Source organism: Phyllobates terribilis, unplaced genomic scaffold (genome assembly GCF_046119375.1).
Source record: "Phyllobates terribilis strain yellow unplaced genomic scaffold, ASM4611937v1 Scaffold_5__5_contigs__length_657084704, whole genome shotgun sequence".
Taxonomy (NCBI): domain Eukaryota; kingdom Metazoa; phylum Chordata; class Amphibia; order Anura; family Dendrobatidae; genus Phyllobates; species Phyllobates terribilis.
The window spans coordinates 352660741-352681131 of record NW_027362765.1 but is presented as its reverse complement, the minus strand read 5'-3'; the positions used below and the strand labels follow the sequence as shown (position 1 = coordinate 352681131).

The following is a 20391-nucleotide window of genomic DNA, read 5'->3' as shown; positions in this document are numbered from 1 at the left end:
CTGTGTGATACTGTCTGCTGAGCCGTGTATCTAATCCTCTCCTGTGATACTGTCTGCTGAGCCGTGTATCTAATCCTCTCCTGTGTGATACTGTCTGCTGAGCCGTGTATCTAATCCTCTCCTGTGTGATACTGTCTGCTGAGCTGTGTATCTAATCCTATCCTGTGTGATACTGTCTGCTGAGCTGTGTATCTAATCCTCTCCTGTGTGATACTGTCTGCTGAGCCGTGTATCTAATCCTCTCCTGTGTGATACTGTCTGCTGAGCTGTGTATCTAATCCTCTCCTGTGATACTGTCTGCTGAGCCGTGTATCTAATCCTCTCCTGTGTGATACTGTCTGCTGAGCTGTGTATCTAATCCTCTCCTGTGATACTGTCTGCTGAGCCGTGTATCTAATCCTATCCTGTGTGATACTGTCTGCTGAGCTGTGTATCTAATCCTCTCCTGTGTGATACTGTCTGCTGAGCTGTGTATCTAATCCTATCCTGTGTGATACTGTCTGCTGAGCCGTGTATCTAATCCTCTCCTGTGATACTGTCCGCTGAGCTGTGTATCTAATCCTATCCTGTGTGATACCATCTGCTGAGCTGTGTATCTAATCCTATCCTGCGTGATACTGTCTGCTGAGCTGTGTATCTAATCCTATCCTGTGTGATACTGTCTGCTGAGCCGTGTATCTAATCCTCTCCTGTGATACTGTCCGCTGAGCTGTGTATCTAATCCTATCCTGTGTGATACCATCTGCTGAGCTGTGTATCTAATCCTATCCTGCGTGATACTGTCTGCTGAGCCGTGTATCTAATCCTCTCCTGTGATACTGTCCGCTGAGCTGTGTATCTAATCCTATCCTGTGTGATACCATCTGCTGAGCTGTGTATCTAATCCTATCCTGCGTGATACTATCTGCTGAGCTGTGTATCTAATCCTCTCCTGTGTGATACTGTCTGCTGAGCTGTGTATCTAATCCTCTCCTGTGTGATACTGTCTGCTGAGCTGTGTATCTAATCCTCTCCTGTGTGATACTGTCTGCTGAGCTGTGTATCTAATCCTATCCTGTGTGATACTGTCTGCTGAGCCGTGTATCTAATCCTCTCCTGTGATACTGTCCGCTGAGCTGTGTATCTAATCCTATCCTGTGTGATACTGTCTGCTGAGCCGTGTATCTAATCCTCTCCTGTGATACTGTCCGCTGAGCTGTGTATCTAATCCTATCCTGTGTGATACCATCTGCTGAGCTGTGTATCTAATCCTATCCTGCGTGATACTATCTGCTGAGCCGTGTATCTAATCCTCTCCTGTGATACTGTCCGCTGAGCTGTGTATCTAATCCTATCCTGTGTGATACCATCTGCTGAGCTGTGTATCTAATCCTATCCTGCGTGATACTGTCTGCTGAGTCGTGTATCTAATCCTCTCCTGTGTGATACTGTCTGCTGAGCCGTGTATCTAATCCTCTCCTGTGATACTGTCTGCTGAGCCGTGTATCTAATCCTATCCTGTGTGATACTGTCTGCTGAGCCGTGTATCTAATCCTCTCCTGTGTGATACTGTCTGCTGAGCCGTGTATCTAATCCTCTCCTGTGTGATACCACCTGCTGAGCTGTGTATCTAATCCTCTCCTGTGTGATACTGTCTGCTGAGCTGTGTATCTAATCCTCTCCTGTGATACTGTCTGCTGAGCCGTGTATCTAATCCTATCCTGTGTGATACTATCTGCTGAGCTGTGTATCTAATCCTCTCCTGTGTGATACTGTCTGCTGAGCTGTGTATCTAATCCTCTCCTGTGTGATACTGTCTGCTGAGCTGTGTATCTAATCCTCTCCTGTGATACTGTCTGCTGAGCCGTGTATCTAATCCTATCCTGTGTGATACTGTCTGCTGAGCTGTGTATCTAATCCTCTCCTGTGTGATACTGTCTGCTGAGCTGTGTATCTAATCCTCTCCTGTGATACTGTCTGCTGAGCCGTGTATCTAATCCTATCCTGTGTGATACTATCTGCTGAGCTGTGTATCTAATCCTCTCCTGTGTGATACTGTCTGCTGAGCTGTGTATCTAATCCTCTCCTGTGTGATACTGTCTGCTGAGCCGTGTATCTAATCCTCTCCTGTGTGATACTGTCTGCTGAGCCGTGTATCTAATCCTATCCTGTGTGATACTGTCTGCTGAGCCGTGTATCTAATCCTCTCCTGTGTGATACTGTCTGCTGAGCTGTGTATCTAATCCTATCCTGTGTGATACTGTCTGCTGAGCCGTGTATCTAATCCTATCCTGTGTGATACTGTCTGCTGAGCCGTGTATCTAATCCTCTCCTGTGTGATACTGTCTGCTGAGCCGTGTATCTAATCCTATCCTGTGTGATACTGTCTGCTGAGCCGTGTATCTAATCCTCTCCTGTGTGATACTGTCTGCTGAGCCGTGTATCTAATCCTCTCCTGTGTGATACTGTCTGCTGAGCTGTGTATCTAATCCTCTCCTGTGTGATACTGTCTGCTGAGCTGTGTATCTAATCCTCTCCTGTGATACTGTCTGCTGAGCCGTGTATCTAATCCTATCCTGTGTGATACTATCTGCTGAGCTGTGTATCTAATCCTCTCCTGTGTGATACTGTCTGCTGAGCTGTGTATCTAATCCTATCCTGTGTGATACCATCTGCTGAGCCGTGTATCTAATCCTCTCCTGTGTGATACTGTCTGCTGAGCCGTGTATCTAATCCTCTCCTGTGTGATACTGTCTGCTGAGCCGTGTATCTAATCCTCTCCTGTGTGATACTGTCTGCTGAGCTGTGTATCTAATCCTCTCCTGTGTGATACTGTCTGCTGAGCTGTGTATCTAATCCTATCCTGTGTGATACTGTCTGCTGAGCTGTGTATCTAATCCTCTCCTGTGTGATACTGTCTGCTGAGCTGTGTATCTAATCCTATCCTGTGTGATACTATCTGCTGAGCTGCGTATCTAATCCTCTCCTGTGTGATACTGTCTGCTGAGCTGTGTATCTAATCCTATCCTGTGTGATACTGTCTGCTGAGCCGTGTATCTAATCCTGTCCTGTGCTCCGGCATGCTGGGATCAGTAGTAGCGGGGCAGGAGAGGAGACCGCGGCCCAGTAGCTCAGCCGCCGCGGCCCGGTAGCTCAGCCGCCGCGGCCCAGTAGCTCAGCCGCCGCCTGCTGTCCGGTCATGACTGCTGAGGTCACTGCTCCATGTGGTCTCTATTGTCCTGAGGATAAAATGTCATTCATTCTGCACATAGATCTGCACGGGAGCTGTGTGCACAGAATGGTCGGGATTTGTTTGCTTCACTTCCTATATTGGTTGCATTGGAGCAATAACGATATATTGGTTGTGATGCTGCCCCTGCCATGACCCCGTCCCCGGTGATCAGATCACATCTGCTCCGGTCTCCTCCGGATCGCTGTCACTTCTCCAGGATGAAAGATTCCTGTCTTTATTAAAGCCACCGACCCCTGATTAATCCGGAATGTGCTCCGTTTACTCTCCTCTGCCGCCCTCTGTCCTCTGCAGTAAATTACTCTGATCCTCGGGGGACGCTGCATCCTACCATGGTCAGAAAGTGGGGAGCACAGCGCAAGAAATGTCACCCATAGCAAAGCAAGTGATATGTGGTGGCACTACAGAAAGAGGGGAGATAAGGGGCACAGCCAGGACTCCTCATCTGTCACCGCTCCCCCAACATTAGCATGGAGGGATACGGTGATAGTTCTGGCTAATAGATAACAATCCTGCCAAATCACAGACGCTTCACTAAAGTCCAAATGGAGTAGACAGGGGAGTCTGAAGGGAGGAGGGGAAGAGAAGAGGAGTACTGGAGGAGGGGAAAAGGATAGAGGAGTCCTGGAGGAGGGGAGAAAGATAGAGCAGTCCTGGAGGAGGGGAAGAGAAGGATAGAGGAGTCCTGGATCAGGTGAGAAGAATAGTGGAGTCCTGGATCAGGGGAGAAGGATAGAGGAGTCGTGGATGAGAGGAGGAGGATAGAGGAGTCCTGAAGGAGGGGAGAAGGATATAGGAGTCCTGGAGGATGGGAAGAGAAGGATAGAGGAGTCCTGGAGGAGGGGAGAAGGATAGAAGAGTCCGGGATCAGGGGAGAAGGATAGAAGAGTCCTTGATCATGAGAGAAGGATAGAGGTGTCCTGCAGGGAGAAGGATAGAGAAGTCCTGGAGGGAGGAGAAGGATAGAGGAGTCCTGGAGAAGGGGAGGAGTCTTGGAGGAGGGGAAGAGAAACATAGAGGAGTCCTGGATCAGGGGAGAAGAATAGAGGAGTCCTGGATCAGGAGAGAAGGATAGAGGAGTCCTGGAGGAGGGGAAGAGAAGGATAGAGGAGTCCTGAAGGAGGAGAGAAGGATAGAGGAGTCCTGAAGGAGGGGCAGAGAAGCATAGAGGAGTCCTGGATCAGGGGAGAAGGACAGAAGAGTCCTGAATTTGGGGAGAAAGATAGAGGAGCCCTGGAGGGAGGAGAAGGATAGAGGAGTCCGGGAGAAGGATAGAAGGATAGAGGAATCCTGAAGGAGGGAAAGAGAGGGATAGAGAAGTCCTGGAGGAGGGGAGAAGGATAGAGGAGTCCTGGAGGAGGGGAGGAGAAGGATAGAGGAGTCCTGGATCAGGGGAGAGGAATACAGGAGTCCTGGATCAGTGGAGAAGGATAGAGGAGTCGTGGATGAGGGGAGGAGGATAGAGGAGTCCTGGATAAGGGAGAAGGATAGAGGAGTCGTGGATGAGGGGAGGAGGATAGAGGAGTCCTGGATCAGGGGAGAAGGATACAGTAGAGGAGTCCTGGAACAGGGGAGAAAGACAGAGGAGTCCTGGATCAGGAGAAAAGGATAGAGGAGTCCTGGAACAGGGGAGAAGGATAGAGGAGTCCTGGATCAGGGGAAAAGGATAGAGAAATCCTAGAGGGAAGAGGATAGAGGAGTCTTGGAGGGAAAAGAAGGATAGAGGAGTCCTGAAGTAGGGGAAGAGAAGGATAGAGGAGTCCTGCATCAGAGCAGAAGGATAGAGGAGTCCCAGAGGATGGGAAGAGAAGGATAGAGGAGTCCTGGATCAGGTGTGAAGAATAGAGGAGTCGTGGATGAGGGGAGAAGGATAAAGGAGTCGTGGATGAGGGGAGGAGGATAGAGGAGTCATGGAGGAGGGGAGAAGGATAGAGGAGTCCAAGAGGGAGGAGAAGGATAGAGGAGTCCTGGAAGAGGGGAAGAGAAGGATAGAGGAGTCCTGGAGGAGGGGAAGAGAAGGGTAGAGGAGTCTTGGAGGAGGGGAAGAGAAGGATAGAGGAGTACTGGAGGGAGGAGAAGGAAAGAGGCATCCTGGAGAAGGGGAGAAGGATAGAGAAATCCTGAAGGAGGGAAAGAGAGGGATAGAGGAGTCCTGGAGGAGGGGAGAAGGATAGAGGCATCCTGGAGGAGGGGAGAAGGATAGAGGAATCCTGAAGGAGGGAAAGAGAGGGATAGAGGAGTCCTGGAGGAGGAGAGAAGGATAGAGGAGTCCTGGAGGAGGGGAAGAGAAGGATAGAGGAGTCCTGGATCAGTGGAGAAGGATAGAGGAGTCGTGGATGAGGAGAGGAGGATAGAGGAGTCCTGGAGAAGGACAGAAGGATAGAGGAGTCCTGGATCAGGGGAAGAGATGGATAGAGGAATTCTGGAGGGAGGAGAAGGATAGAAGCGTCCTGGAGGAGGGAAGAAGGATAGAGGAGTCCTGGAGGAGGGGAGAAGGCTAGAGGAATCCTGAAGGAGAGAAAGAGAAGGATATAGAAGTCTTGGAGGAGGGGAAGAGAAGGATAGAGGAGTCCTGGATCAGGGGAGAGGAATAGAGGAGTCCTGGATCAGTGGAGAAGGATAGACGAGTCATGGCTGAGGGGAGTAGGATAGAGGAGTCCTGGAGGAGGTAAGAAGGATAGAGTAGTCCTGGATCGGGGAGAAGGATAGAGGAGTCCTGGATCAGAGGAGAAAGATAGAGGAGTCCTGGGTCAGGGGAGGAGGATAGAGGAGTCCTGGGTTAGGGGAGAAGGATAGAGGAGTCCTGGAACAGGGGAGAATGATAGAGGAGTCCTGGAACAGGGGAGAATGATAGAGGAGTCCTGGATCAGTGGAGAAGGATAGAGGAGTCCTGGAGGGAAGAGAATAGAGGAGTCCTGGAGGGAGGAGAAGGATGGAGGGGAAGAGAAGGATAGAGGAGTCCTGGAGGAGGGGAAGAGAAGGATAAAGGAATCCTGAATCAGGGGAGAAGGATAGAGGAGTCCTGGATCAAGGAAGAATGATAGATGAGTCCTGGAAGGAGGAGGAAGAGAAAGATAGAGTAGTCCTGGAGGAGGGGAAGAGAAGGATAGATGAGTCCTGGATCAGAGGAGCAGGATAGAGGAGTCCGGGAGTAGGGTAAGAGAAGGATAGAGGGAGTCCTGGATGAGGGGGGAAGGATAGAGAAGTCCTGGAGGAGAGGAGAAGGATAGAAGAGTCCTGGATCAGGGAAGCAGGATTGAGGCATCCTGTATCAGGGGAGAAGGATAGAGGAGTCCTGGAGGGAGGAGGATAGAGGTGTCCTGGAGGAGGGGAGGAGGACAGAAGAGTCTGAAGGGAGGAGGACAGAAGAGTCCTGGATCAGGGGAGAAGGATAGCGGGGTCCTGGATCAGAGGAGAAGGATAGTAGAGTCCTTGAGGTGGGGAGAATTCTTGGAGGAGGGGAGGGGGACAGAAGAGTCTGCAGGGAGAAGTATAGAGGAGTCCTGAAGGAGGGGAAGAGAAGGATAGAGGAGTCCTGGAGGAGGGGAGAAGGATAGAGGAGTCCTGGAGGAGGGGAAGTGAAGGATAGAGGAGTCCTGTATCAGAGGAAGAGGGATAGAGGAGTCCTGGATCAGGGGAGAGGAATAGAGGAGTCCTGGATAAGTGGAGAAGGATAGAGGAGTCGTGGATGAGGGGAGAAGGATAGAGGAGTCCTGGAGGAGGGGAAAAGGATAGTGGAGTCCTGGAGGAGGGGAAGAGAATGACAGAGGAGTCCCGGAGGAGGTGAGGATAGAGAAGTCCTGGATCAGGGGAGAAGGATAGAGGAGTACCAGATCAGGGGAGAAGGATAGAGGAGTCTTGGATCAGGGTAGAAGGATGAAGGAGTCTTGGATCAGGGTAGAAGGATAGAGGAGCCCTGGATCAGGTGAGAAGGATAGAGGAGTCCTAGAGGGAAGAGGATAGAGGAGTCCTGGAGGGAGGAGAAGGATTGAGGAGTCCTGGAGGAGAGAAAGAGAATGATAGAGGAGTCCTGGATCAGGGGAGAAGGATAGAGGAGTCCTGGATCAGGGGAGAGGGATGGACGAATCCTGAAGGGAGGAGGAAGAGAAGGATAGAGGAGTCATGGAGGAGGAGAAGAGAAGGATAGAGGAGTCCTGGAGGAGGGGAAGAGGAGGATAAAGGAGTCCTGGATCAGAGGAGAAGGATAGAGGAGTCCTGGTGGAGGGGAGAAGGATAGAGGAGTCCTGGAGGAGGGTAAGAGAAGGATAGAGGAGTGCTGGAGGAGGGGAGAAAGATAGAGGAGTCCTGGAGGAGAGGAGAAGGATAGAGGAGTCCTGGATCAGGGGAAAAGGATAGAGGAGTCCTGGATCAGGGGAGAAGGATAGAGGAGTCCTGGATCAGGGGAGAAGGATAGAGGAGTCCTGGAGGGAGGATAGAGGAGTCCTGGAGGGAGGAGAAGGATAGAGGAGTCCTGGAGGAGGGGAGGAGGACAGTAGAGTCTGAAGGGAGGAGGATAGAGGATTCCTGGAGAAGGGGAAGAGAACGATAGAGGAGGTCTGGATCAGAGGAGAAGGATAGAGGAGTCTTGGATAAGGGGAGAAGGATAGAGGAGTCCTGGATCAGTGGAGAAGGATAGAGGAGTCCTGGATCAGGGGAGAAGGATAGAGAAGTTCTGGAGGGAGGTGAAGGATATAGGAGTCCTGGAGGATGGGAGGAGGACAGTAGAGTCTGAAGGGAGGAGGATTGCGGAGTCCTGGAGGAGGGGAAGAGAAGGATGAGGAGTCCTGGATCAGGGGAAAAGGATAGAGGAGTCCTGGATCAGGGGAGAAGGATAGAGGAGTCCTGGAGGGAGGATAGAGGAGTCCTGGAGGGAGGAGAAGGATATAGGAGTCCTGGAGGATGGGAGGAGGACAGTAGAGTCTGAAGGGAGGAGGATAGAGGAGTCCTGGAGAAGGGGAAGAGAAGGATAGAGGAGTCCTGGATCAGGGGAGAAGAATAGCAGAGTCATGGATCAGAGGAGAAGGATAGTCGAGTCCTGGAGGGAGAAGTATAGAAGAGTCCTGGAGTAGGGGAGGATTCTTGGAGGAGGGGAGGAGGACAGAGGAGTCTGCAGGGAGGAGGACAGAGGAGTCATGGAGAAGGGATGAGAAGGACAGAGGAGTCGTGGATGAGGGGTGAAGGATAGATGAGTCTTGGAGGGAGGAGGACAGAGGAGTCTTGGAGGCATGGGAAGGATAGAGGAGTCTTGGAGGGAGGAGGACAGAGGAGTCTTGAAGGCAGGGGAAGGATAGAGGAGTCCTGGAGGAAGGGAGAAGGATAGAGGAGTCCTGGAGGAAGATAAGAGAAGAATAGAGGAGTCCTAGATCAGGAGGGAAGGATAGAGGAGTCCTGGATCAGGGGAAAAGTATAGAGGAGTCCTGGAGGAGGGAAATAAGATAGAGGAGTCCTGGAGGAGGGAAGTAGGATAGAGGAGTCCTGGAGGAGGGGAAGAGAAGGATATAGGAGTCCTCGAGGAGGGGAGAAGGATAGAGGAGTCCTGCAGAAAGGCAGAAGGATAGAGTCCTGGATCAGGGGAAGAGAAAGATAGAGGAGTCCTGGATCAAGGGAGAAAAATAGAGGAGTCGTGTATGAGGGGAGAAGGATAAAGTAGTCGTGGATGAAGGGAGGAGAATAGAGGAGTCCTGGAGGAGGGGAAAAGTATAGAGGAGTCCTGGATCAGGGGAGAAGGATAGAGGAGTCCTGGATCAGGGGAGAAGGATAGAGGAGTTCTGGATCAGGTGAGAAGGATAGAAGAGTCCTGGATCATGGGAGAAGGATAGAGGAGTCCTGGAGGGAGGAGGATAGAGAAGTCCTGGAGGGAGGAGAAGGATAGAGGAGTCCTGGAGGGAGGAGAAGGATAGAGGAGTCCTGGAGGAGGGGAAGAGAAGGATAGAGGAGTCCTGGAGGAGGGGAAGAGAAGGATAGAGGAGTCCTGGAGGAGGGGAATAGAAGGATAGAGGAGTACTGGAGAAGGGGAAGAGAAGGATAGAGAATGCCTGCATCAGAGCAGAAGGATAGAGGAGTCATGGAGGAGGGAAAGAGAAGATTAGATGAGTCCTGGATCAGGTGAGAAGGATAGAGGAGTCCTGGATCAGGTGAGAAGGATAGAGGAGTCCTGAATCAGGGGAGAAGGATAGACGAGTCCTGGAGGGAGGAGGAAGAGAAGGATAGAGGAGTCATGGAGGAGGGGAAGAGAAGGATAGAGGAGTCCGGGAGGAGGAGAGAAGGATAGAGGAGTCCTGGAGGAGGAGAGAAGAATAGAGGAGTCCTGAAGGAGGGTAAGAGAAGGATAGAGGAGTCCTGGAAAAGGGGAGAATGATAAAGGAGTCCTGGATCAGGGGAGTATGATAGAGGAGTCCTGAATCAGGGGAGAAGGATAGTGGAGTCCTGAATCAAGGGAGAAGGATAGAGGAGTCCTGGATCAGGAGAGAAGGCTAGAGGAGTCCTGCAGGGAGAACGATAGAGGAGTCCTGGAGGGAGGAGAAGGATATAGGAGTCCTGGAGGAGGAGAGCAGGACAGAAGAGTCTGAAGGGAGGAGGATAGTGGAGTCCTGGAGGAGGGGAAGAGAAGGATAGAGGAGTCCTGGATCAGGGGAGAAGAATAGTGGAGTCCTGGATCAGATGAGAAGGATAGAGGAGTCCTGGAGGGAGGAGAAGTATAGAAGAGTCCTGGAGGAGGGGAGGATTCTTGGAGGAGGGGAGGAGGACTAAGGAGTCTGCAAGCAGGAGGATAGAGGAGTCCTGGAGGAGGGGAAGAGAAGGATAGAGGAGTCCTGGATCAGGGGAGAAGAATAGTGGAGTCCTGGATCAGAGGAGGATAGAGGAGTCATGGAGGGAGGAGAAGTATAGAAGAGTCCTGGAGGAGGGGAGGAGTCATGGAAGAGGGGATGAGAAGGACAGAGGAATCCTGGATCAGGGGAGAAGGATAGAGGAGTCCTGGAGGAAGGAGGAGGACAGAGGAGTCTGAAGGGAAGAGGATAGAGGAGTTCTGGAGGAGAGGAAGAGAAGAATAGAGGAGTCCTAGATCAGAGGAGAAGGATAGAGGAGTCCTGGATCAGGGGAGAAGGATAGAGGAGTCCTGGATCAGGGGAGAAGGATAGAGGAGTCCGGTAGGGAGGAGGATAGAGGAGTCCTGGAGGGAGGAGAAGGATAGAGGAGTCCTGAAGGAGGACAAGATTCTTGGAGGAGGGGAGGAGGAAAGAGGAGTTTGGAGGGAGAAGGATAGAGGAGTCCTGGAGGAGGATAGAGGAGTCCTAGAGGGAGGAGGATAGAGGTGTCCTGGAGGTGGGGAGGAGGAGGATAGAGGAGTCCTGGAGGAGGGGAGAAGAAGGATAGAGGAGTCCTGGATCAGAGGAGTCTTGGATCAGGGGAGAAGAATATAGGAGTCCTGGAGGAGTCTTGGAAGAGGGGAGGAGGACAGAGGAGTCTGGAGGCAGAAGGATAGAGGAGTCATGGAGGAGGATATAGGAGTCCTAGAGGGAGGAGGATAGAGGAGGGGAGGAGAATGATAGAAGAGTCCTGGATGAGGGGAGGAGAAGGATAGAGGCGTCCTGGATCAGCGGAGTCCTGGATTAGGGGAGAACTATAGAGGAGTCCTGGAAGAGGGGAGGAGGGGAGAGTGATATAGGAGTTCAGGAAGAGGAGAGAAGGACAGAGGAATCTAGATGGAAGATGACAGAGAAAGTTAGAGAAGTCATGGAGGGAGGAGGACAAGAGGGGCCCTGGAAGAGTGGAGGACAGAGAACTACTGGAAGAGTGGAGGAAGATAGATGGTTTCTGGAGGAGGAGAGAATGATAGGAATTCTGGAGGAGGGGAGTAGGAGGATAGAGGAGTTCTTGAGGAGAGGATAGAGGAGTCCTGCAGGAGGATAGAGGATTCCTAGAGGGAGGAGGATAGAGGAGTCCTGGAGGAGGGGAGAAAGAGGATAGAGGAGTTCTTGACGAGGGGAGGAGAAGGATAGAGGAGTCCAGAATCAGAGGAGTCCTGGATCAGGGGAGAAGGATAGAGAAGTCGTGGAGGGAGAAGGATATAGGAGTCCTGGAGGAGGGGAAGAGTCTTGGAGGAGGGGAGGAGGACAGAGGAGTATAGAGGAGTCCTGGAGGAGGCGAGGAGAAGGATAGAGGAGTCCTAGAGGGAGGAGAAGGATAGAGGAGTACTGGAGGAGTGGAGGAGTGTTTGAAGAAGGGGAAGAGGACAGAGGAGTCATGAAGGAGGATAGAGGAGTCCTAGAGGGAGGATGATAGAGGAGTCCTGGTGGAGGGGAGGAGGAGGATAGAGGAGTCCTGGATCAAGGGAGAAAGAGTCGTCATGGATGAGGGGAGGAGGATAAAGGAGGGGAGGAGAAGGATAGAGGAGTCCTGGAGGGAAGAGAAGGATAGAGGAGTCCTGGAGGAGGGGAGGAGTATTGGAGGACAGAGGGGTCCTGGATGTCCGAAGGAGGACAGAGAAGTTCTGGAAGAGTGGAGGAGGGCAGAATGATAGAGGAGTTCTGGAAAAGGAGAGAAGGTCACAGAAGAATCTAGATGGAGGAGAACAGAGGAAGTTAGAGGAGTCATGGAGGGAGAAGGACAAGAGGGGCCCTGGAAGAGTGGAGGACAGAGAACTTAGGGAAGAGTGGAGGAGGATAGATGGTTTCTAAAGGAGGGGAGAATGATAGAGGAATCTAGAGGGAGGATGACAGACGAATCCCGGAAGAGGGAAGGATAGAGGAGTCCTGGAGGGAGGAGGACAGAGGGGTCCTGGAAGAGGATAGAGGATTCCTGAAGGGAGGAGGACAAAGGGGTCGTGGAAGACGACAGAGAAGTCCTGGAAGAGGGGATGAAGTTAGAGGAGTCCTGGAGGAAGGAGGACAGATGGGTCCCTGATTAGTGGAGGAGGACAGAGGAGTCGGAAGGTGGACAGAGTAGTCTGGAGGAGGAGAACAAAGGGGTTCTGGAAGAAGGGAGGAGGACAGAGGAATCCTGGAAGAGGGTAGGAGGATATAAGAGTTCTAGAACGAAGAGGACAGATTGGTCCTTGAGGGAGGAGGAGGACAGAGGAGACTGGATGGAGAAGGATAGAGGAGTCCTGGAAGAGGGGAGGAGGATAGAGGAGTCCTGGAAGGAAGATGATAGAGCAATCCTGAGGGGGAGAGGACAGAGGAATCTTGGAGGGAGGAGAAGGAGGACAGAGGAGTCCTGGAGGAATGTGGAGTACAGAGGAGACCTGGAGGTAGGAGGAAGACAGAGGAGTCCTGGAGGGATTAGGAGGTTCTAGGAGTCCTGCTGTGAGTAGGAGGACCGAGGAATCTGGAAGGAGGAGGAGAGCAGAGAATTCTGGAGGGAGTAGAAGTGTGGAGAGAGGAGGACAGAGGAGGAGAACATATGGGTCCTGAAAGAGAGGAGAAGGACAGAGGAGACAGGAGGAGGATGAGGACTGACCTAAATGAAGGAGGACAGAGAAGTCTGGAGGGGGAGTATTTCACTCTTGTATTCGGCTGTTTCTGTGGTTACTGATGGACAGTTATAAACATTCCGTACATTGTTAAACTTATTGACAAATATGTGATGTTTCTGTGACTCCTTAATATTCCCAGTGTTGCCCCTTATTCTCCACACTTCTACCCCTTATTCTCCACACTTCTACCCCTTATTCTCCACACTTCTGTCCCTTATTCTCCGCACTTCTGCCCCTTATTCTCCACACTTCTACCCCTTATTCTCCACACTTCTGCCCCCTTATTCTCCACACTTCTGCCCTTTATTCTCCACACTTCTACCCATTATTCTCCACACTTCTGCCCTTTATTCTCCACACTTCTACCCATTATTCTCCACACTTCTGCCCTTTATTCTCCACACTTCTACCCATTATTCTCCACACTTCTGCCCTTTATTCTCCACACTTCTGTCCCTTATTCTCCGCACTTCTGCCCTTTATTCTCCACACTTCTACCCATTATTCTCCACACTTCTGCCCTTTATTCTCCACACTTCTGTCCCTTATTCTCCGCACTTCTGCCCTTTATTCTCCACACTTCTACCCCTTATTCTCCACACTTCTACCCATTATTCTCCACACTTTCTGCCCCTTATTCTCCACACTCCTGCCCCTTATTCTCCACACTCCTGCCCCTTATTCTCCAGACTTCTACCCCTTATTCTCCACACTTTCTGCCCCTTATTCTCCACACTCCTGCCCCTTATTCTCCGCACTCCTGCCCCTTATTCTTCACACTTCTGCCCCTTATTCTTCACACTTCTGCCCCTTATTCTCCGCACTCCTGCCCCTTATTCTCCACACTCCTGCCCCTTATTCTCCAGACTTCTACCCCTTATTCTCCACACTTTCTGCCCCTTATTCTCCACACTCCTGCCCCTTATTCTCCGCACTCCTGCCCCTTATTCTTCACACTTCTGCCCCTTATTCTTCACACTTCTGCCCCTTATTCTCCGCACTCCTGCCCCTTATTCTCCACACTCCTGCCCCTTATTCTCCAGACTTCTACCCCTTATTCTCCACACTTTCTGCCCCTTATTCTCCACACTCCTGCCCCTTATTCTCCGCACTCCTGCCCCTTATTCTTCACACTTCTGCCCCTTATTCTTCACACTTCTGCCCCTTATTCTCCGCACTCCTGCCCCTTATTCTCCACATTTCTACCCTTTATTCTCCACACTTCTGCCCCTTATTCTCCACACTCCTGCCCCTTATTCTCCACACTCATGCCCTTTATTCTCCACACTTCTGCCCCTTATTCTCCACACTTCTGCCCTTTATTCTCCACACTTCTGCCCTTTATTCTCCACATTTCTGCCCTTTATTCTCCACACTTCTGCCCTTTATTCTCCACACTTCTGCCCCTTACTTTCCACACTTCTTCCCTTTATTCTCCACACTTCTGCCCTTTATTCTCCACACTACTGCCCCTTATTCTCTACACTTCTGCCCCTTATTCTCCACACTCCAGCCCCTTATTCTCCACACTTCTGCCCCTTATTCTCTACACTTCTGCCCTTTATTCTCCACACTTCTGCCCCTTATTCTGCACACTCCTGCCCCTTATTCTCCCCACTCCTGCTCCTTATTCTCCACACTCCTGCCCCTTACTCCCCACACTCCTGCCCCTTATTCTCCACACTCCTGCCCCTTATTCTTTATACTTTTGCCCCTTATTCTCCACACTTTTGCCCCTTATTCTCCGTTCTTCTGCCCCTTATTCTCCACACTTCTGCCCCTTATTCTCCATTCTTCTGCCCCTTATTCTCCATTCTTCTGCCCCTTATTCTCCACACTTCTGCCCCTTATTCTCCACACTTCTGCCCCTTATTCTCCGCACTTCTGCCCCTTATTCTCCACACTTCTGCCCACTTATTCTCCACACTGCTGCCTCTTATTGCCCATAATTCTGCCCTCTTATTCTCCACACTTCTGCCCCTTATTCTCCGCACTTCTGCCCCTTATTCTCCACACTCCTGCCCCTAATTCTCCACACTTCTGCCCCTAATTCTCCACACTCCTGCCCCTTATTCACCACACTTCTGCCCCTTATTCTCCACGCTCCCGCCCCTTATTCTCCACACTTCTGCCCCTTATTCTCCACACTGCTGCCCCTTATTCTCAACACTTTTGGCTGCCCACACTTCTGCCCCTTATTCTCCACACTCCTGCCCCTTATTCACCACACTTCTGCCCCTTATTCTCCACGCTCCCGCCCCTTATTCTCCACACTCCTGCCCCTTATTCTCCACACTCCTGCCCCTTATTCTCCACAGTTATGATCCTTATTCTCCACACTCCTGCCCCTTATTCTCCACACTCCTGCCCCTTATTCTCCACACTTCTGCCCCTTATTCTCCACACTGCTGCCCCTTATTCTCCACACTTCTGCCCCTTATTCTCCACACTCCTGCCCCTTATTCTCCACACTTCTGCCCCTTATTCTCCACACTTCTGCCACTTATTCTCCAGACTTCTGCCCCTTATTCTCCAGACTTCTGCCCCGTATTCTCCATACTCCTGCCCCTTATTCTCCAGATTTCTGCCCCTTATTCTCCACATTTCTGCCCCTTATTCTCCACACTTCTGCCCCTTACTCTCGACACTCCTGCCTCTTATTCTTCGCATTTCTGCCCTTTATTCTCCGCATTTCTGCCCCTTATTCTCCACACTTCTGCCCCTTATTCTCCACACTTCTGCCCCTTATTCTCCACACTCCTGCCCCTTATTCCCCACACTCTTGCCCCTTATTCTCCAGACTTCTGCCCCTTATTCTCCGCACTTCTGCCCCCCATTCTCCACACTCCTGCCCCTTATTCTCCACACTCCTGCCCTCTATTCTCCACACTTCTGCCCCTGCCCCTTATTCCCCGCACTTCTGCCCCTTATTCTCCACACTCCTGCCCCTTATTCTCCACACTCCTGCCCCTTATTCTCCACACTTCTGCCCCTTATTCTTCTCACTCCTGCCCCTTATTCTCCACACTCCTGCCCCTTATTCTCCACACTTCTGCCCCTTATTCTCCACACTTCTGCCCCTTATTCTCCACACTTCTGCCCCTTATTTTCCACACTCCTGCCCCTTATTCTCCACACTTCTGCCCCTTATTCTCCACACTTCTGCCCCTTATTCTTTGCACTTTTGCCCCTTATTCTCCGCATTTCTGCCCCTTATTCTCCGCACTTCCCCCGGCAGCTGGATATCGGCTTCTGGGCTGATCCTGATTGATGGCCGCCAGTTCTTGTCTCATCACAGCTCGGAGTTATCACAATTTCTGGGATTTTGTTGCTTTTTGAGGATTGACTGCAGGTTCTCAATGGGATGACATCTGAGGAGTTTCCTGGAGCCAGAATGTCAATGTTTTGTTCCCCGACCACTTTGTTCCTTGGAGGAGGTTTAGATCCCGTTCTTTATTCCTGGCCGTGTTTTTAGGTATAATTGTGAGTGACCCCCTCCATGGATGAGAAGCCCCCGCACATTGTGAGTCCCTCAATGGATGAAAACCCACCATACACGGATGATCTCGGGAGGCTTTACTGCTGGCCAACACAGGATTGATGGCAGCGTCACCTTCTCTTCTCCGGACAATCATTCTTCCAGATGTTCCAAACAATCTGATGGGGGCTTCTCATCCATGGGGGGCTCGCTCACTGTGATACCTGCACTGATGGTCTTCCTCTGATTTCTCCTCTGCAGCTGCTTCCTATCGCTCCTCCTGGTGGCCGCCGTGGTTTGGAAGATTAAGCAGACATGTTGGGCGTCCCGGCGGAGAGAGGTATGACTAATAAGTCCTGGCCCTGTTATCTGTCACCTGTGATATTTTTACATGACGCCCTATAGTGTTACACTGCGCTGCGCCCCTGGACTGTGGATTGTGCGGAGAGTCCCTGTGCGGCTGATACAATGTTTCAGAAAGTTGCTACGTTTTATCTGTAGTTTGAATTTACGTGACTGAGATGTCAATATTTCACATGGGAAAAGTCATGAAGAAAATGCTGTATATCTCACCTCAGGGTGGTATAATGTCATCCATGCTGCAGAAAAGTAGGAAAGTGTTTAAAAAGTTCTCAGTGCTGGATTCACAGCTGCGCTGCTCAGTACAGCTGTATAATGTGCTTCAGGCTTCTGTATTCCAGTAAGTGTTTCTCTCACACCACTGCTGCATTCACAGCCACACCGCTCAGTACTGCTATATAATGTCCTACCACTGCTGCATTCACAGCCACACCGCTCAGTACTGCTATATAATGTCCTACCACTGCTGCATTCACAGCCACACCGCTCAGTACTGCTATATAATGTCCTACCACTGCTGCATTCACAGCCACACCGCTCAGTACTGCTATATAATGTCCTCCAGACTACTGGTACTTACTCATAAGTGTCTTACATCACCCCAGAGCTGGATTCACTGCTGTACTGCTCAGTGCTGCTGTCTAATGTCCTCAGTGCTGCTGATTTCCAGTAAGTGTTTATCTCACTCACTGTTGTATTCATACTGTTATGTAATGTGTTCCATACTGCTGTTTATAGTATGTGTTTATCTCACCCCAGTGCTAAATTCAGAGCTCTGCTGCTGAGTACAGCTATGTAATGTCCTTGGTGCTGCTGATTTTCAGTGTTTCTCACCCTAGTACTGTATTCACAGCTACACCGCTCAGTACTGCTGTATAATGTCCTCCATGCTGCTGCTTATGAACAAGTCCTACATAGAGACAGAAGAGCAGGAGCCCCTCATGTCTGTGTGTGCTGTGCACGGACATCTTAGCAGATCATCCTTACCCACCAGCTCAGAGACAACTGAAAATTAGAGATAAAACCTGCAGAGGGAAAACTAGTGAAAAATGCAGGATGCAAGTCATATAATGTACCAGGCAATGTGAACTGAGGTCTAAGATGGTAGACATGCAAGAAATAGGAGCATGTTTTTTTTTTTTTTTTAAGTCATATAATGTGTAGAAACAGAGCTGCTCCTGATGTGCACCGACAGGACAGCGTATTCTGATGTCACCCGGAATGACAGCTGCGCTTACAGCTGACGCTGCGTGTAAGGATTCTCTTCAGTTACTGCGCATCATCAGTAATGGTCAATCAGTGATCCTGTGATCTCCGACTATCAGTGATCGCTGTGCCGGGAAGAGTCACAGCCTTGATGTGAGGCACGGGAGGTAGATGCGGCATAATGTAGCACTGCGCCTACCAGGGTCTTTGGAGAGCTGGGTCACCGGCGACATAGGATGCGGAGCATTGTGCAGCGGCTCCGGCAGTCTCGTGCGTAGTTCCTGAGGACCGTCCTCTATGAAATGCAAAGCAGACGTTTGATCTCTGAGCTGGTAAATATGCCAGATGCGCCTGACAGGTGGACGAGCGCGGCGGGATGTTCTCCGACATTCAGACGAGCTGCCGGGCGCTGCGTACGATCGCCCCAAGAGGGGACGGGGGGAGGGTAACAAGCCACGAGGAGCGTCCATGATACCGAAACATAACCGGTGTCAGGACAGCGATGGCCGGAGTTACTGGACCCCTGTGACTGCGAGCTGGAGGCAAACGGACGGCGCAGAAAATACGACCCCCCCCCAAGTCCGCAAATAGGGGAGCGGCATCATTACATCGCAGCTGTCATTATTCTGTTATTTACCAAGGATTACAATCCTGTTCTCACCATACTCGGCCTTGTAAACGTCTGCAGACCCCACCGAGAGTGCGATATATCTGGATTATAGCCAGTCTGGCCATCCATAGAGATTGCACCCAGCTTTCCCAGACCCTGCATGGCCAGGTCTACCCAGTCATTCGGGGACCACCCTGACCTCCCCCTTTCCATACTGTCACGTTGGCCTAATGCATTTTACACTGTTCGGATTTGCCGTTCAGGAGTCCGGGAAAGCCGATAACCCCCCCCCTCCATAATTAGTCTCAGCTTCTCGGACAGCGGGATCTTGGGTTCGCTGGGAGTTTGCAGATTGCGTCGGGAAATAATTTTTAATCCCAAATCTAAATGTTGCGATGTGTCGTTTTGGCTGCCTTTTCCCATAATCCTCGGTGCCCGCAGCAAGCGCGGCCCCTCATCCGATCGGACAGGAGATTTTATCAGAGCTATTCCTGTAAATCTCAACCATCATTCCTAAGCAGGAAGTTTCCGTCCCCCCCGGATCACTCCGCTGTCACTATCTGCCCCCTCCCCAGATCACTCCGCTGTCACTATCTGCCCCCTCCCCAGATCACTCCGCTGTCACTATCTGCCCCCCCCAGATCACTCCGCTGTCACTATCTGCCCCCTCCCCAGATCACTCCGCTGTCACTATCTGCCCCCTCCCCAGATCACTCCGCTGTCACTATCTGTCCCCCCCAGATCACTCCGCTGTCATTATCTGCCCCCCCCAGATCACTCCGCTGTCACTATCTGCCCCCTCCCCAGATCACTCCGCTGACATTATCTGCCCCCCCCAGATCACTCCGCTGTCACTATCTGCCCCCTCCCCAGATCACTCCGCTGTCACTATCTGCCCCCTCCCCAGATCACTCCGCTTTCACTATCTGCCCCCTCCCCAGATCACTCCGCTGTCACTATCTCCCCCCCCCCAGATCACTCCGCTGTCACTATCTGTCCCCCCCGGATCACTCCGCTGTCACTATCTGCCCCCCCCCCAGATCACTCCGCTGTCACTATCTGCCCCCTCCCCGGATCACTCCGCTGTCACTATCTGCCCCCTCCCCAGATCACACCGCTGTCACTATCTGCCCCCCCCAGATCACTCCGCTGTCACTATCTGCCCCCTCCCCGGATCACTCCGCTGTCACTATCTGCCTCCCGGATCACTCCGCTGTCACTATCTGGCCCCTCCCCAGATCACACCACTGTCACTATCTGCCTCCCAGATCACTCTGCTGTCACTATCTGACCCCCCCCGATCACTCCGCTGTCACTATCTGTCCCCCCCGGATCACTCTGCTGTCACTATCTGTCCCCCCCGATCACTCCGCTGTCACTATCTGTCCCCCCCAGATCACTCCGCTGTCACTATCTGTCCCCCCCCAGATCACTCTGCTGTCACTATCTGTCCCCCCCCAGATCACTCCGCTGTCACTATCTGTTTCCCCCCGATCACTCCGCTGTCACTATCTGTCCCCCCCGGATCATTCTGCTGTCACTATCTGACCCCCCCGATCACTCCGCTGTCACTATCTGTCCCCCCCGGATCACTCTGCTGTCAATCTGTCCCCCCCGGATCACTCTGCTGTCACTATCTGTCCCCCCCGGATCACTCTGCTGTCACTATCTGTCCCCCCCGATCACTCCGCTGTCACTATCTGCCCCCTCCCCAGATCACTCCGCTGTCACTATCCCCCCCCCCCCAGATCACTCCGCTGTCACTATCTGTCCCCCCCGGATCACTCCGCTGTCACTATCTGCCCCCCCCCCCAGATCACTCCGCTGTCACTATCTGCCCCCTCCCCGGATCACTCCGCTGTCACTATCTGCCTCCCAGATCACATCGCTGTCACTATCTGCCCCCCCCAGATCACTCCGCTGTCACTATCTGCCCCCTCCCCGGATCACTCCGCTGTCACTATCTGGCCCCTCCCCAGATCACTCCGCTGTCACTATCTGCCTCCCAGATCACTCTGCTGTCACTATCTGAC

At 51.8% G+C, this 20391-nt stretch overlaps 1 protein-coding gene across 1 annotated transcript in view; it reads left to right on the top strand.

Moving 5' to 3' along the window:
- The window catches only part of ATRNL1 (attractin like 1), a 1189422-nt gene that overhangs the window by 762973 nt on the left and 406058 nt on the right, over positions 1-20391 (top strand). The window contains exon 26 of the mRNA XM_073684631.1: positions 16444-16522. Coding sequence (XP_073540732.1) covers positions 16444-16522 — 79 coding nt within the window. The remainder of the gene's footprint in view (positions 1-16443; positions 16523-20391) is intronic.